This window comes from Coregonus clupeaformis, chromosome 31 (assembly GCF_020615455.1).
Source record: "Coregonus clupeaformis isolate EN_2021a chromosome 31, ASM2061545v1, whole genome shotgun sequence".
NCBI classification, from domain to species: Eukaryota; Metazoa; Chordata; class Actinopteri; order Salmoniformes; family Salmonidae; genus Coregonus; species Coregonus clupeaformis.
In genome coordinates, this window is record NC_059222.1 from 10,727,468 (window position 1) to 10,743,724 (window position 16,257).

Below are 16,257 nucleotides of genomic sequence, written 5' to 3' on the forward strand. Positions count from 1 at the left end.
CTCAAAAGTATCTCTGGGTATAATAAGAGCCAGAGGCATTAGTTATAAACTGCACAGCGCGAACAAAGAAGACATCTGAGAAAATAAGCATCGTTGTGAGTGAGGGACTCAGCGATTTTACAGCAGAGGCATTACAAGGAATCCTGTCGATGAATGTTCCGTCCACACAGGCACCTGGAGTGGGTTGGGGATTTGGGGAATTTATTTTATTTTTGTATTGTATATGATGTTGGCATTTCCCCTCATTTTCCCCCAATGGATATTAGTATTATTTTTTTCGTTCAGTACCCGTACAGTAGGTGGCGGCAATACAACAATAGGTGTAGTCTGCAACAAAACCTTAAAGAAGAAGAAGAGTAAGCGCCACCTCGGGCTCCGAGAACTTCACCACACCTACCACCTCCGATACTTCGCCCTCATTCACTTCCATTTCTCCTCCTGTCTTCAACTCACTCTGCTTACACTTTCTACCATTCTTCTTTAACAAACCATCTCCCTTTTCCCCGCCATTTTTAACCTACTCAAGCTCACCCTCTTCCTCCCTCTCTCAGACCTCCTCTGCTTCTCTTTTTCCCTCCATTCCTCCTCCGTATTCCAAGGAGAAGTCTCCTTATGATAATACTGCACTAATCCTGACATACATCTTGTTCTTGTCTTGTCAAGGGACACCATTTAACCGGCTGTCACAATCTCCGTACAATCAGCACTAACCCCTTGGGATGTAGCGCTCAACAGTGCATCCCACTTGTAAAGCAGCTGCTTCATCTTGATGTTCTTCTTTATCATTATCTGTTCTTTTGAGTTTTGATGTTGAGTCTTTGCCCAACATAGTGATGTTAGGATATATAAGTTATCCTGTACGAGCTTTTAAGCCGAATACATTACGTTGTTACAGGTGTCAAGCTTATGGGCATGTGGCAGCGGTGTATAGGAGGGAGGTTCCTAGGTGTGAGAAGTGTGCATTGGGGAAAGTAGTGGTATGTGTTAATTGTAGGCGTGCCTATGGGGCTGGGGATCAGAAATATTCAGTGCGAGAGAGGCAGGTTGAGGTTTCCAGGGTTAGAGTAGTGCAGAAGTTGTCATATGCTGAGGCAGTGAAGAAAGTAGAGGAAGATGGGTCAAGGGGGAGGGATCCTGAGAGGAGTGGTGTGAGTAGTAGATCTGTACCAGTACAGAGGGATAAACCAACAAGTGATATATGCTTCAGTAAGATTGGATTTTTGGCATTTATAGCAATGGTTATCAACTGTACCGCAGGGATGAAACGTAAATCGCAGAAAATAGAGGTTGTAGTGGCAGCTGAAGAGAGGTATTTGGGTGTGCGAGACTTTGGTGTGAGAGACACACAGGGTGTGTTAAGTGGTGGTGACCCATTCTTTCAGGACTAAATAGATTTAAATAGTGGAGTATGATATTATACATTTGTAAAAAAAAATGTGTAGTGTTAGATGGTAGGGTATTTGTTTTATTTTTATTTTATCAAGCGAAGTATAAAGGAGATATACTCCAGTCTAGTAGGTGGCGGTAATGCAACATTTATTGGATGCCAAACCGCCGTTAAACCACATCGAAGAAGAAGAGCCAGATTCATACTTCCTGGTTACGCGTTCAGGAAATAGTGTTTTCCGTAGCTTTTGTAGTTGTTTATCGCATGGTAAATATTAAAATAAAACCTTATCACGTTATGTGATGGATATCAATTTATAACGGTCTATTTTTAACCCAGTGGACAAGAGTAGATCAGTCACCGATGATAACGTAAGCTTCAACCTCGAGGGAATCGAATACTGTAGGTGTGTGTTGAACAAAGTTTTTGCAACAACAAAAGCTCGATTTCCTTTCAGCTGTCAAATTTTCCTTTTGAACGTAGATGCACGATGCAGATAAACTTATTTTATTTCATGAAATGAAATGTACATAGCTACATGTATTTTAGCTGAATGATCTAGTTTGCTTGATCGGCATGTTTTTGTTTCTCTAGCTATCCTACTAGCGCCACGTCACGTAACTCTTGAAAAGGATACGCTTTGGAAAAAGCAAAGCAGAATCGGACGGATTCAACTACTGTCATCATCGCAACTTGGACCAAATAACGGCCGCCACTTTCCCGTGGTCATTGCTCTACGTAGTATTTCACGTTTTTTTGTGTGGTGAAGAAAACCTAACCTTTAAAAATGACGGCGGCGGCTTCGAACTGGGGTTTGATCATGAACGTTGTCAACAGCATCGTTGGAGTGAGCGTTCTGACCATGCCGTTCTGTTTCAAACAGGTACGGTTTCGGCTAACTTACACCGGTCACACGATTATTCCCATTGCAGAGGTAGTTTATCATATGGTGTGTGGCGACTTTGCGAACGATAGATAACCTACTAGTGTGACGGCATTGAATGAGGGACCATATGTTCCGTGTTTACCTTTCCACGCGCCGTAACAGGTGCATTATACAGGCTGTGCACCTCATGCTTTATGCTGATCTTGACATCTTTGTACCGAATTGCCATTTTAGGCCCCCATCATGCCCCTGTCAATATGAAATGTGTATGACAGAGTTGCCATATTTGCAGTTTTGAAATAACTCTCTCTCTCTCTGCTTCTCTCTTGCTGTAGTGTGGGATAGTGATGGGGACTCTGTTGCTGTTCTTCTGTTCGTGGATGACCCACCAGTCGTGTATGTTTCTGGTCCACACGGCTAACAGCACCAAACGCAGGACTTATGCTGGACTAGCTTTCCATGCCTATGGCAAACCAGGCAAAACACTGGTGGAGACCAGGTATGTGTTCTTTCCTTTGAGAGCCAATACTGTTGTGATGTATATCTTGTGTCTTTAGAGCCTTGATCAAATGCTAATGTCTGAATGCCTCTCCCTCTTCCTCCTTCTCTCTCTTGGTCTCTCTCCCTCTCTCTCACCCTCCCTCTCGCTCTTTCTCTACAGTATGATAGGTCTGATGTTGGGGACCTGTATTGCCTTCTATGTCGTCATCGCAGACCTGGGCTCTAATTTCTTCGCCCAGTTGTTGGGCCTACCGGTAGGAGTCATGAGTTTTGAATTACAGAAGCAATCAGAGAAAACAATAGAGAATACAAGTTCCGTGCATGATTTGGACAAAATATAAAATAGCGAATTTTTTGGGCCAGATATTGCGATTTAAAAAAAACTTGGTAATTCCATCAGACATGGTTAAAACAAGTGTCAGGGTAGAGAACATCAGTTCTAAAATGAGATCATATGAATTAATACATGCTGTGCTAACTGAATACAAAACCAAATTAAACAAATATTTTCCAACATTGTTAAACATATGATAATAGATAGGATTATTACACCTACATATTAACCGATGGAATAGAAAGCTTATGATTGTGTAATTATGTATAAGTAGGCTCAATCATAATTATAATTGAAATGAAGTCAAATTGCTTTAAAAACATGTAACACGTAGCCTACCGATTGCAAGGTGCAGCCTGTGTCCAAAACATTGGAGTCTGGTCCAGTCATTCAACGCGATGGCCTTTACCACGTTTGCGGCGTTATTGTTATGCAGACTTGCTGCTCCTCATTCAGGCCCCAGGTGACTAAAGCTTCTCTCAACCCCAGAGTGATGTTTTCTTCCATGTGATCTCCGGGTAAGTAGCCTATGATGTTTGCAAGCACCAACCTTTCAGTTGAAACTACTCATCAAGTGTAGTTTCAAAGGAATGTAGCGCTCGGTCGTTCTACGAGAGCAAAGGTCTGTTGTAGTCACGTAATAAACAACATGGGTGAGCTCTGTTTCAACTTCTCCCTTCATTTTGTTATATAGTGTTGGGATGGCAACTTGGGAGAAATATGTGAGAAATGCAGTCTTTTATCTCCTGTCCAGCTTTTTAAAATAATCTTCTTGAAGCCGTCTACAGTTACATGCACACAATAATACGATTATTGTGAATAGTCAGATTAATATAATAGTTTGATTTAAACATTTACATTCTTTGCAAGAATAATGATTTCCCTAATGATCCTGTTTCCATGGACACATCTGAAATCAGGCTACCTGATAGGACTTTGATAAATGCAGAAAAAAATCGGCAGTCAAAATAAACGTTCTACCACAGCGACCATGTTGTTTTTGTGAAGCCTGTTTGATTCTGAGTTCAGACATATAAAGTTTCAAAACAATTTCTAAGATGAATGCATTCAGTTTTTCCGAACTCACTTAATTCCTGGTATTAATGTTTATGCATCACTTGCACAAAAGAAGGAATCTCGTGCTTTTAATCGGTGTATGCTTACTTTGAGTATGATTTACGCAGATTAAGATGTTTACATGACTAATGCCATACTCAGTTTAATATAGAATTACTAGTGTGCATGTAAACGTACTACAGTAAGTGTAAATATGAATCATGTCTTTGGCTAAATGTTTGATAGGTGATAGCCTCTGTGATTTCTATGTGTCTGTGGGATGTGTTTTCGTAGGGTGTTACACTTGAAAACGCATCGGCAATCAATGCCAGCTTAACGTACAGTGCATTCGGAAAGTATTCAGATCCCTTGACTTTTTCCACATTTTGCTACGTTACAGCCTTATTCTAAAATTGATTAAATCAATTGTTGTCCTCATCAATCTACACACAATACCCCATAATGACAAAGCGAAAACAGGTTTTTAGACATTTTGCAAATTTATAAAAAATAAAAAACAGAAATACCTTATTTACATAAGTATTCAGACCCTTTGCTATGAGACTCAAAATTGAGCTCAGGTGCATCCTGTTTCTATTGGTCATCCTTGAGATGTTTCTACAACTTGGTTGGAGTCCACCTGTGGTAAATTCAATTGATTGAACATGATTTGGTAAGGCAGACACCTGTCTACAGTGGGGGAAAAAAATTATTTAGTCAGCCACCAATTGTGCAAGTTCTCCCACTTAAAAAGATGAGAGAGGCCTGTAATTTTCATCATAGGTACACGTCAACTATGACAGACAAAATGAGAAAAATTAATCCAGAAAATCACATTGTAGGATTTTTTTATGAATTTATTTGCAAATTATGGTGGGAAATAAGTATTTGGTCACCTACAAACAAGCAATATTTCTGGCTCTCACAGACCTGTAACTTCTTATTTAAGAGGCTCCTCTGTCCTCCACTCGTTACCTGTATTAATGGCACCTGTTTGAACTTGTTATCAGTATAAAAGACACCTGTCCACAACCTCAAACAGTCACACTCCAAACTCCACTATGGCCAAGACCAAAGAGCTGTCAAAGGACAACAGAAACAAAATTGTAGACCTGCACCAGGCTGGGAAGACTGAATCTGCAATAGGTAAGCAGCTTGGTTTGAAGAAATCAACTGTGGGAGCAATTATTAGGAAATGGAAGACATACAAGACCACTGATAATCTCCCTCGATCTGGGGCTCCACGCAAGATCTCACCCCGTGGGGTCAAAATAATCACAAGAATGGTGAGCAAAAATCCCAGAACCACTCGGGGGGACCTAGTGAATGACCTGCAGAGAGCTGGGGCCAAAGTAACAAAGCCTACCATCAGTAACACACTACGCCGCCAGGGACTCAAATCCTACAGTGCCAGACGTGTCCCCCTGCTTAAGCCAGTACATGTCCAGGCCCGTCTGAAGTTTGCTAGAGTGCATTTGGATGATCCAGAAGAGGATTGGGAGAATGTCATATGGTCAGATGAAACCAAAATAGAACTTTTTGGTAAAAACTCAACTCGTCGTGTTTGGAGGACAAAGAATGCTGAGTTGCATCCAAAGAACACCATACCTACTGTGAAGCATGGGGGTGGAAACATCATGCTTTGGGGCTGTTTTTCTGCAAAGGGACCAGGACGACTGATCTGTGTAAAGGAAAGAATGAATGGGGCCATGTATCGTGAGATTTTGAGTGAAAACCTCCTTCCATCAGCAAGGGCATTGAAGATGAAACGTGGCTGGGTCTTTCAGCATGACAATGATCCCAAACACACCGCCCGGGCAATGAAGGAGTGGCTTCGTAAAAAGCATTTCAAGGTCCTGGAGTGGCCTAGCCGGTCTCCAGATCTCAACCCCATAGAAAATCTTTGGAGGGAGTTGAAAGTCCGTGTTGCCCAGCGACAGCCCCAAAACATCACTGCTCTAGAGGAGATCTGCATGGAGGAATGGGCCAAAATACCAGCAACAGTGTGTGAAAACCTTGTGAAGACTTACAGAAAACGTTTGACCTGTGTCATTGCCAACAAAGGTTATATAACACAGTATTGAGAAACTTTGTTATTGACCAAATACTTATTTTCCACCATAATTTGCATATAAATTCATAAAAAATCCTACAATGTGATTTTCTGGATTTTTTTTCTCATTTTGTCTGTCATAGTTGACGTGTACTTATGATGAAAATTACAGGCCTCTCTCATCTTTTTAAGTGGGAGAACTTGCACAATTGGTGGCTGACTAAATACTTTTTCCCCCCACTGTATATAGTTGACAGTGCATGTCTGAGCAAAAACCAAGCCATGAGGTCGAATGAATTGTCAGTGGAGCTCAGAGACAGGATTGTGTTGAGGCACAGCTCTGGGGAAGGGTACCAAAACATTTCTGCAGCATTGAAGGTCCCCAAGAACACAGTGGCCTCCAACATTCTTAAATGGAAGAAGTTTGGAACCACCAAGACTCTTCCTAGAGCTGGCCGCCCGGCCACTGAGCAATCGGGGGAGAAGGGCCTTGGTCAGGGAGGTGACTAAGAACCCGATGGTCACTCTGATAGAGCTCCAGAGTTCCACTGTGGAGATGGGAGAACCTTCCAGAAGGACAACCATCTCTGCAGCACTCCACAAATCAGGCCTTTATGGTAGAGTGGCCAGACGGAAGCCACTCCTCAGTAAAAGGCACATGACAGCCCGCTGTGAGTTTGCCAAAAGGCACTTAAAGGACTCTCAGACCATGATAAACAAGATTCTCTGGTCTGATGAAACCAAGATTGAACTCTTTGGCCTGAATGCTAAGCATCATGTCTGGAGGAAACCTGGCACCATCCCTACGGTGAAGCATTGTGGTGGCAGCATCATGCTGTGGGGATGTTTTTCAGCGGCAGATCCTTGATGAAAACCTGCTCCAGAGTGCTCAGGACCTCAGACTTGGGCAAAGGTTCACCTTCCAACAGGACAACGACACTAAGCACACAGCCAAAACAACGCAGGAGTGGCTTCAGGACAAGTCTCTGAATGTCCTTGAGTGGCCCAGCTAGAGCCCTGACTTGAACCCGATCGAACATCTCTGGAGAGACCTGAAAATAGCTGTTTAGCGACTCTCCCCATCCAACCTGACAGAGCTTGAGAGGATCTGCAGAGAAGAATGGGAGAAACTCCCCAAATACAAGTGTGTCAAGCTTGTAGCGTCATACCCAAGAGACTTGAGGCTGTAATCGCTGCCAAAGGTCCTTCAAAGTACTGAGTAAAGGGTCTGAATACTTATGTAAATGTGTTATTTCAGTTTTTTATTTTTAATACATTTGCAAACATTTCTAAAAAACCGTTTTTGCTATGTCGATATGGAGTATTGTGTGTAGATTGAGGAAAAAACAAACATTTTAATCAATTTTAGAATAAGGCTGTAACGTAACAATGTGGAAAAAGTCAAGGGGTCTGAATACTCTCCGAATGCACTGTAGGTGGCTGGCTATGGCTCAATCGTCCTAAAGTAGGGGATGGTTCTTCTTCAAATGATTGAATAAATGTGTCGTGTTGTCGCCACAACTCAAAGGCACTTTTTGCACAACATTTGCATTTGGTTGACATCGGTTTGCCTGTAGCCGAAATACTGCCATACCACCGAAGATGCGCCCTTCTTTGGCATTAAATCTACATTCTCGTTAGCGCTAGCAACACTCATGTTTATGACACTCTGTGAAGCCCTTTCTCTCCTCACCAGCATCTAAGCGGGGACGATTGTGATTGGCCAGCATGTGCATGCCATGCAGTGAATGAGAGCCCGCTTGTGATTGGTCAGCATCCTCTGTGCATGTAGAGAGTGAATGAACAGAGTCTAGCGCATCTCATTGGAGGAGGTACCGTAGTCTAGTTTTTGTTGTGTTGACGGAGTGTCAAAGAAAGGAGAAAATAACAGCCTCTTGCGATATGGATATTGTCAATATCGCAATTTCGAACTGAATTTGGTTAATTGTGCAGCCCTAATACAATCCCATCTTCCCTAACCCCGTTTACATGTGAAAGGCACCTAATAAGTCACCTGCATATAGACAAATAATGTCATCATAAGGGGTACATAAACATTCATAAATGCTCTGATTAGATGTACAGTCTCAGACCTGACTGTGTGTGATGTGATTGGTCTGATTAGTTTCCTGTCCCACCCTCCCCAAGGGCTGCGTTCAGTACGAAAAAACGTACTGGAATGTTTAATTAAACGGAAACGGTGCTGTACTGAACGACCAGTTGAAAAAAAACGGGGAGGAGTTGGGTTGGGGAATGCTGTCAGCGTGGCCGCTGTCCTTTTAAATACGTCACTCATTGCTTCAAGCCACACTCACCAAACGGAGCAGACGTCTGTTCAAGAAAGTACAAGAACGTTTTGGGGAAACGTGTCATTCAGTACAAAATGTTCTGCAACATAAAAACGTTCAATCGAACTGAACGCACCCCAAGTGTAATTTAGTTTCCTTGTACTGTTGCTGATTGGTTTGAACTGATTGTATGTGTGTTATGATTGGTTAGAGCTTGTGTCCTGTCTCGCCCTTCGCAGGTGTCATTTGGTTTCCGTGTGCTGCTGCTGATCACGGTGTCTCTGTTCATCGTGCTGCCTCTCAGTCTGCAGAGGAACATGATGTCATCCATCCAGTCCTTCTCTGCCATGGCCCTCATGTTCTACACTTTCTTCATGTTCACGGTGAGACCGCAACCACACGGGTATGGGAAGGGGTACAGGGCTGCCTGCAACAGGTGTAAAAGAGGGCCCTACTCAGATGGGTAAAATGTTGAGTTTTGCTAATATACATTTTACTCGATAGAGGAGCCATAATTCTTTGTAAAAACCTGACAGAATGTCTGTTGACACTGTGTGACTCCCTTGTCTTTTCGTTGACTCTATTGTGAAAATGTATTGATGTTGGGAGTATTGTTGTGATTGTTGTAGATGTTATTGTCGATGGCTCTGTGTATTTCTGTAGTGTTTGCACTGCTTTCACAGTTAGTCTTTAGCACTGCTACTGTAGTATAGTGTAGCCTCTTTGTGCTATCCTGTGCTCTGCCCCGACCTCCTGTAGCAAAACCATGACATCTCTACTGAACACCACTGTGAGTTGGAGTACTGTGGTGTCTGCGATTAGAACCAGACCCAGTCCTGGCCCTGACCACCACCCAACCTGGTCCAGACCACTAACCCTCTAACTGATGTATCTCCCTTCCTCTCTTACTTCCTTCTCTCTCACTGCCGTTCTTGACTCCCCTCCCCCCTCTCCCCCTTCCCTTCCTTTCTGACACCTCCTTTACGATTCTCTCTACCTTCCTCTCCCTTGTGACTGTTTCTCTCCTCTCCTGTGTTGCTGCTGACTGCTGTCTGGCTGGCTGCTGTAGATAGTCATGTCTTCTCTGCGTTACGGCCTGATCTCAGGCTCCTGGTTCGAGCGCGTGCACCTGTGGCGGGTCAGGGGTGTCATACAGTGCCTGCCCATTATCGCCACCACCTTCTGCTGTCACCCGTAAGTAACCATGGAAACGACCCTTGAACTCCGACCTGGGGGAAGGTATCAACTCCGACGCTAAGGGGACGAAATTCAACCCCCACCCACCTACCACCTCCCAAAACTAATAGCATCCTCAATCTCAAATCAAATTGTATCAAAACCAATCCTCGCATTTCCATTTCCTCTCCCCTCTTCAAATTCATTTTTGTTTGTCTTTAGGTGGTTTGTGTGTCAATGGTGTCTATGGTTTGGAGGCAAGGGGGTGCACAATTATTGATTGCTCAACCCCTGCCCCCCCTCAACTGCCGTCCTCTGATGTGGAGGATGCTCATGGAGCTCTCTCTCTCTGGTCCTCTGGAGCTGGATATGGGAAGCAACTACAGACCGTAAATGCTGTACCGATCAAAACATCTGCCCCTCCTCAGAAAAATATATTTATTTTCTTGATCAGTCTTCAAATTCTGCATTCTAGTTGGTAGGGCTGCACGATATGGGCAAAAAACAAATTGCTATTTTTGTACCAAATATTGTGATTTTACTTGCCATTATCGATCAAAACACTTGGGTAAACTGTTGGAATCATAGAAATTGAATAATCATTTTAATTTTATGGTTGGAATACAGTGGGCACTTGCAGTTTTGTTTTGCATGACAACGAATGAAAAAGTAAGGGAGGAGATGGTTATGACAGAGCAGGAACCAAAGTGTTGGTCAGTCTTTCCCATGGGACCCTAATTAGATTTAAATGGATAGGTACATTCATACAAAGATTTTAGAATATTCTTCACCTTTTCCTCTCTGATTAAGAACCAGCTGTTGCACAAACAATGCTGATATAGCGGCCTGTATTAGAGCAAAAGTTTGCTAGCAAGATTTGCCCTATCAGTGGATTTAGCTAGCGATTAGCATTAGGGGCTAACAGGAAACCTTTCAGCATATTTGCAGCTTCCTAAGACCAACTAAGAGCAAGTTACACAAACAAATAGTATAATATAGAACATATGTGGATTTATATTAAGAAGCAAGGTGGAAAGTTGTGTTGTTCTTGTTTGGAAAAATATGTTGACTGCATGCTGTTTGGTCAATGCATGCAGAGTGAATCTCGAGCATGAGGAACTGCCTGGTTGAGTGACAGGGGGTGGAGAGAACTCTGTCAACTCAAGAAATAAATCCAAAGTAAAAATACGGGCATTACAGATGGCTGTTTCGAAATATCGCAGCCTCTTGTCATATGGATATTGCACATGTCAATATCGCAATTTAGATTACAATTGGATTAATCGTGCAGCCCTACTAGTTGGGCATTGGGCATGTGTAAATCTCTAACAGGTCCGAGAGGATGATTTCTGAAATCGTCACAACCTTATTTGGACAGGAGGAGACCTTTTTTTAATCAACATGGCATATTCTGTCTCATTTTAAATGTTGTGTTCAAATTCATTTTCTCCGGTTCCTCCCCTCTTCATTCTTTCATTCATGATCAGACAGGCCTTCAGCATGGGCTTCTCTCCTCCTCTTCCCCCACCTCTTCCTCTTTTGGTTCATGCCATAACTCCCCCTGCTCTCCCCCCTCCCTCCCTCAGATGGTGTTGTCCTCATTCAAACACGGGCTACTCAGTGGCTTTTGGCTGGGGCGGGTCAGTGTGGTGCGCTGGGACGGTGTCTTTCGCTGCCTCCCTATCTGTGGCATGGCCTTCGCCTGTCAGTCGTAAGTACCTCCCAGTCCCTCCCTGCCCCTCCTGCGCAGTCCCTGAAAGGGTGATAGGATATGGGTTGTGTTCGTCAGGCACAAAAAGAAGTCAGAGACACTTTATAAAAAATAAAAAGAGTAATGGAGGGGTACATACCTAAACTTGTCAAATAAGTTTGAAAAAGTTTCCTGTTTCGTGCCTATTGAACATGACCAGGATGTAGAGTCTAGAGACAGAAATAGAATGGGTAGAATGGACATGATAGTTCATGTGGTCTTTCTTTCATGCTGCACCTAATATGTTGTAAATGTGCTATTGTTGCATGTAGAACACTGATAAATGTACTGAATGGCGCATGACTACCTGTATTCATAAAGACAACACAAAGGCAATAGGGTTAGTCTGCAAGGTGACGGAGACAGAGTTTTTGGATGGAGAGTTAGGGGTGGGGGATGTTTGTAGGGGGAGCTTGCTGTTTCACTTTCACAGCTTCACGCTTAACCAATTGGCTACTTCATTCCTTGTTCTTTCGCCAGGTACTACTACTTCTGGACGCAGTAGCCTGCTGTAGTTCTATCTGTCTAACAAAAGTGCATCATGTTGTTTCAGTGCAGTTTTTTTTATGTGTTGCCAGGAGCTGCATTCTAGTCCTGGGAAAATATGTTATTTATCACAACAGCACTGCTTGCATACCGGCAGTTGAAGCCTGGAGACAAGAGATGTTGATTGGAGATCTTGAGGAGTAAAGAATAGGATCTACAATGTAACTAGCGAGAGATGGACCAAGAGAGCATTTTCTTCCCCCTCTACATTTGACATGTTAGTCATTTAGCAGACGCTCTTATACAGAGCGACTTACAGTGCATTCATCTTAAGATCGCTAGGTGGGACAACCACATATCTCAGTCATAGAAAGTAAATGTTTCCTCAATAAAGTAACTGTCAGCAAAGTCAGTGCTAGTAAGGGGGGTAGGGGAGTCCAGCGCTAGTTCACGAAAGGCACATTGTTTTTGTATTTTGTTTTGGGTGGGGGTGGTGTGAGGCAGGGTGCTGTGGGATTATTTAAGATACTCTTTGAAGAGATAGGGTTTCAGATGTTTTCGGAAGATGGGCAGGGACTCGGGGAAGCTAGTTCCACCATTGGGGTGCCAGGACAGGTAAGAACTTTGACTGGACAGAGAAGAGCTGCTCTCCCGTTTGGGTGGGAGGGCCAAGAGACCAGAGGTGGCAGAACAGAGTACTCGGTTGGGGTGTAGGGTTTGAGCAAAGCCTGAAGGTAGGGAAGAGCAGTTCCTCTTGCTGCTCCATAGGAAAGTACCATGGTCTTCTAGTGGATGCAAGCTTTGACTGGAAGCAAGTGGAGTATGCAGAGGAGCGGAGTGACATGGGAGAACTTGGGAAAGTTGAACACCAAGCAGGCTGCAGCGTTCTGGATAAGCCTAGAACCGAGCCCTGGGGGACACCAGTTGTGAGAGTACGTGGTGCATACAGAGATCCTCTCGACGTCACCTGAGAGGAGCGGCCAGTCAGGTAGGATGCGATCCAAGAGTGTGCAGAACCTGAGACGCCCAACCCTGACAGTGTCAAAAGGCAGTGGATAGATCTAGGAGGATGAGAACAGAGAGAGAGTCAGCTTTGGCAGTGCGGAGAGCCTCCGTGACACTCCGTGACTCATGAAGATCGTTCTGAAAGAGATGGCGAGAGAGTTGGTCAGAGACAGCCAGCTCAGGTGTTTTGGAATGAAAAGAAAGAAGGGATACCGATCTGTAGTTTTTGACGTCAGAGGGGTTGAGTGTTGGTTTCTTGAGGAGGGGAGCGACTCTGGCCATTTTGAAGTCAGAGGGGACAAGCCAAATAAAATGTTATTTGTCACATGCTTCATAAAACAACAGGTGTAGACTAACAGTGAAATCCTTACGGGTCCTTACCAACAATGCAGAGAGAAAGAAAATTGAGAAATAATAGAAAAGTAATAATAAATACACAATGAATAACGATAACTTGGCTATACACTAGGGCTGACCCCAATTATTTGACTGGTCGATTCTTTGGTCGATAGGCTGTTGGTCGACCGAGATTTTCTTTAGCCGAGCAGTAGCAAATATATATGTTTCTTTTTATGGCACACAAGACCCCTGTCTTATTCGCGCCCATCTTAGTGAACTAGTCCATTGCAGAGGCCGCGGGGATGGCACAGTCCAAGAAGAAGGGGAGTGTGGCTGCACAATGCATGTCTCCAGAATGCGCTCTCTCCTGCCAATTTGTGCACAATCATTGTTTTCATAACTTCATTGTGTGAATTGTTTACGTTTGATTATTAGTGTCTATCAATTTCCCATTACATATATCACCAGTAATACATTTACTGTTAATTCCTATAATTTCTAATCTACAATGTTTGTTTGGTTATGGTCATGTCTGTTAATTCATTCAATATATAATTATTCCAGTCTTTTACCGTTCTCATTGTTGGAGTGGACACGTTGTTTTCAGAGCGCACAACCTATGCTACACTTGAGGGAAACAAGTTTCGGTTTATTTCATTCCATTTACGAGTTTTGTCAATTTAGTCATTGTCTTTTGTTTGGAGCACTCCTGTCAATGTTGAGTAAGGACGCACACCTGATTACGCATAGAATAAGGCTATAGGCTACCTGGCCTGCTCGCAAATGTAGGCAAATAAATGGGCCCATTTTGGGATCTGATAGTATTTCTGATTGGCTTAATGCACCACCACTAATGAGCTGTGGAGCTTCTCAAAGTAAAGTTTTTTTCACCTCAAACAGTAAGCAAACAAAATCAGTTTTTACTATTTCTGTTTGGCTATTTCTCAGAAAGTTTTAAACTGTCGAGGAGTAAAACAAGGTTGTCCACTATCGGCATATCTATTTATTATGGCCATCGAAATGTTAGCTATTAAAATCAGATCCAACAATAATATCAAGGGATTAGAAATCCAGGGCTTAAACACAAAGGTGTCATTGTACCCTGATGATTCATGTTTTCTTTTAAATCCACAACTTGAATCCCTCCACAGCCTCATAGAGGATCTAGTTACATTTTCTACCTACCAAATTATGATACATTTACTATATTACGTATTGGATCACTAAAAAAGACAGTTTTTACATGACCATGTAGTTTACCAATAGAATAGTCTGATGGTGATGTGGATATACTCGGAATACATATCCCAAATGAAATAAATGATCTCACTCCAATACATTTTAATAGAAAGTTAGCAAAAATAGATAAGATCTTGCTACCATGGAAAGGTAAATACCTGTCTATTTGTGGAAAATTCACCCTGATTAACTCTTTAGTATTATCCCAGTTTACCTATTTGCTTATGGGCTTGCCTACGCCTAGCGAGCAGTTTTTGAGAAAAAAATATTATTTTATTTGGAACTGCAAGCCAGACAAAATTAAACGGGCCTATTTATATAATTAATATGATTTCGGAGGACAGAAATTATTAAATATTAAAGCATAGAAAGTTGGTTGCAATTTCAATTTAATCCTCCAGAAACGACAGAACAAATAATGCAACAAATATTGTGGTTAAACTCAAATATACTAATTGATAAAAAAAACATTATTTTTTTGAAAAAATGTTTAAAAATTGTATAATCTTCGTAAATGATATCATAGGTAGGACTGGTGGAGTTATGTCGCACATGCAGCTAACAAAAACATATGGAAATGTCTGCTCTACCCAAATTACAACCAAATAATTGTAGCATTACCGCAAAAATGGAAGAGGAAAGTGGAAGGGGGAAAAAGTAAGGAACTTGTCTGTCGGCCCTGCATTAAAGAACATCATTGGTTAAAGAAAATTGTGATAAATAAAAAAGTATACCAGTTTAATTTAAGGACCAAAGGATTGACAGCCATCCCATATAGATTGCAAAATAGTTGGAAAGAGATTTTTGACGTACCGATTCTATGGCATAGTGTTTATGAACTGATACGCAAAACGACGCCGGATTCAAAACTTAGAATTTTTCCATTTAAATTATTATACAAAATTCTTGCTACCAATAGAATGTTATTTATATGGGGGATACAGTCTTCCCAGCTCTGCAGATTTTGCTGCGAAGAGACAGAATCATTAGATCATTTGCTTTGGTACTGTCCATTTGTAGCTTGTTTTTGGTCACAGGTCCAGGAATGGCTGAAGGATTGCAATATTTACCTGGAGCTAACCCTGCAGATAGCACTACTGGGTGATCTGAAAAGTAATAGTCAATCGATCAATAATATAATAATACTTTTAGCAAAAACATTTATTTTCAATTTACAATCTGTAGAAACAATGAGAATAGAAGGGTTCAGAACTTTTGTGAAACATCACAGTACAGTTGAAAATATATGGCAAATAGAAATCCAATATGGATGGTCTTAAGAGATAGATGGGAGGTGTTGAATGGAGTTGAAGGATGGGACTAATAACAACTAACAACAACTAATAACAACAAGATAACTAATGTAAAGCATACTGTGTCCATAATAAGTATATACAGTGGCGTGCGGAAGTATTCACCCCCCTTGGCATTTTTCCTATTTTGTTGCCTTACAACCTGGAATTAAAATTGATTTTTGGGGGGTTTGTATCATTTGATTTACACAATATGCCTACCACTTTGAAGATGCAAAATATTTTTTATTGTGGAACAAACAAGAAATAAGACAAAAAACTGAACTTGAGTGTGCATAACTATTCACCCCCCCCCCCCAAAGTCAATACTTTGTAGAGCCACCTTTTGCAGCAATTACAGCTGCAAGTCTCTTGATGTATGTCTCTAAGCTTGGCACATCTAGCCACTGGGATTTTTGCCCATTCTTCAAGGCAAAACTGCTCCATCTCCTTCAAGTTGGATGG

General features: G+C 42.2%; 1 protein-coding gene across 5 annotated transcripts in view; it reads left to right on the plus strand.

Annotated features, from left to right (window-relative positions):
* The first annotated feature begins 1,587 nt into the window (after positions 1–1,587).
* slc38a10 (solute carrier family 38 member 10) overlaps positions 1,588–16,257 on the plus strand; it is a 38,282-nt gene continuing 23,612 nt past the window's right edge. For 3 of the 5 annotated variants that reach the window (XM_041858856.2, XM_041858860.2, XM_041858859.2), the window contains exons 1-6: positions 1,588–1,793; positions 1,982–2,270; positions 2,609–2,772; positions 2,935–3,028; positions 8,745–8,888; positions 11,268–11,392. In XM_041858856.2, the coding sequence (XP_041714790.2) occupies positions 2,175–2,270; positions 2,609–2,772; positions 2,935–3,028; positions 8,745–8,888; positions 11,268–11,392 (623 nt within the window). In that variant the 5' untranslated portion in view covers positions 1,588–1,793; positions 1,982–2,174. Of the gene's footprint in view, positions 1,794–1,981; positions 2,271–2,608; positions 2,773–2,934; positions 3,029–8,744; positions 8,889–9,574; positions 9,700–11,267; positions 11,393–16,257 lie in introns of all 5 variants that reach the window. The other 2 variants (XM_041858857.2, XM_041858858.2) reach the window with 2 other exon arrangements.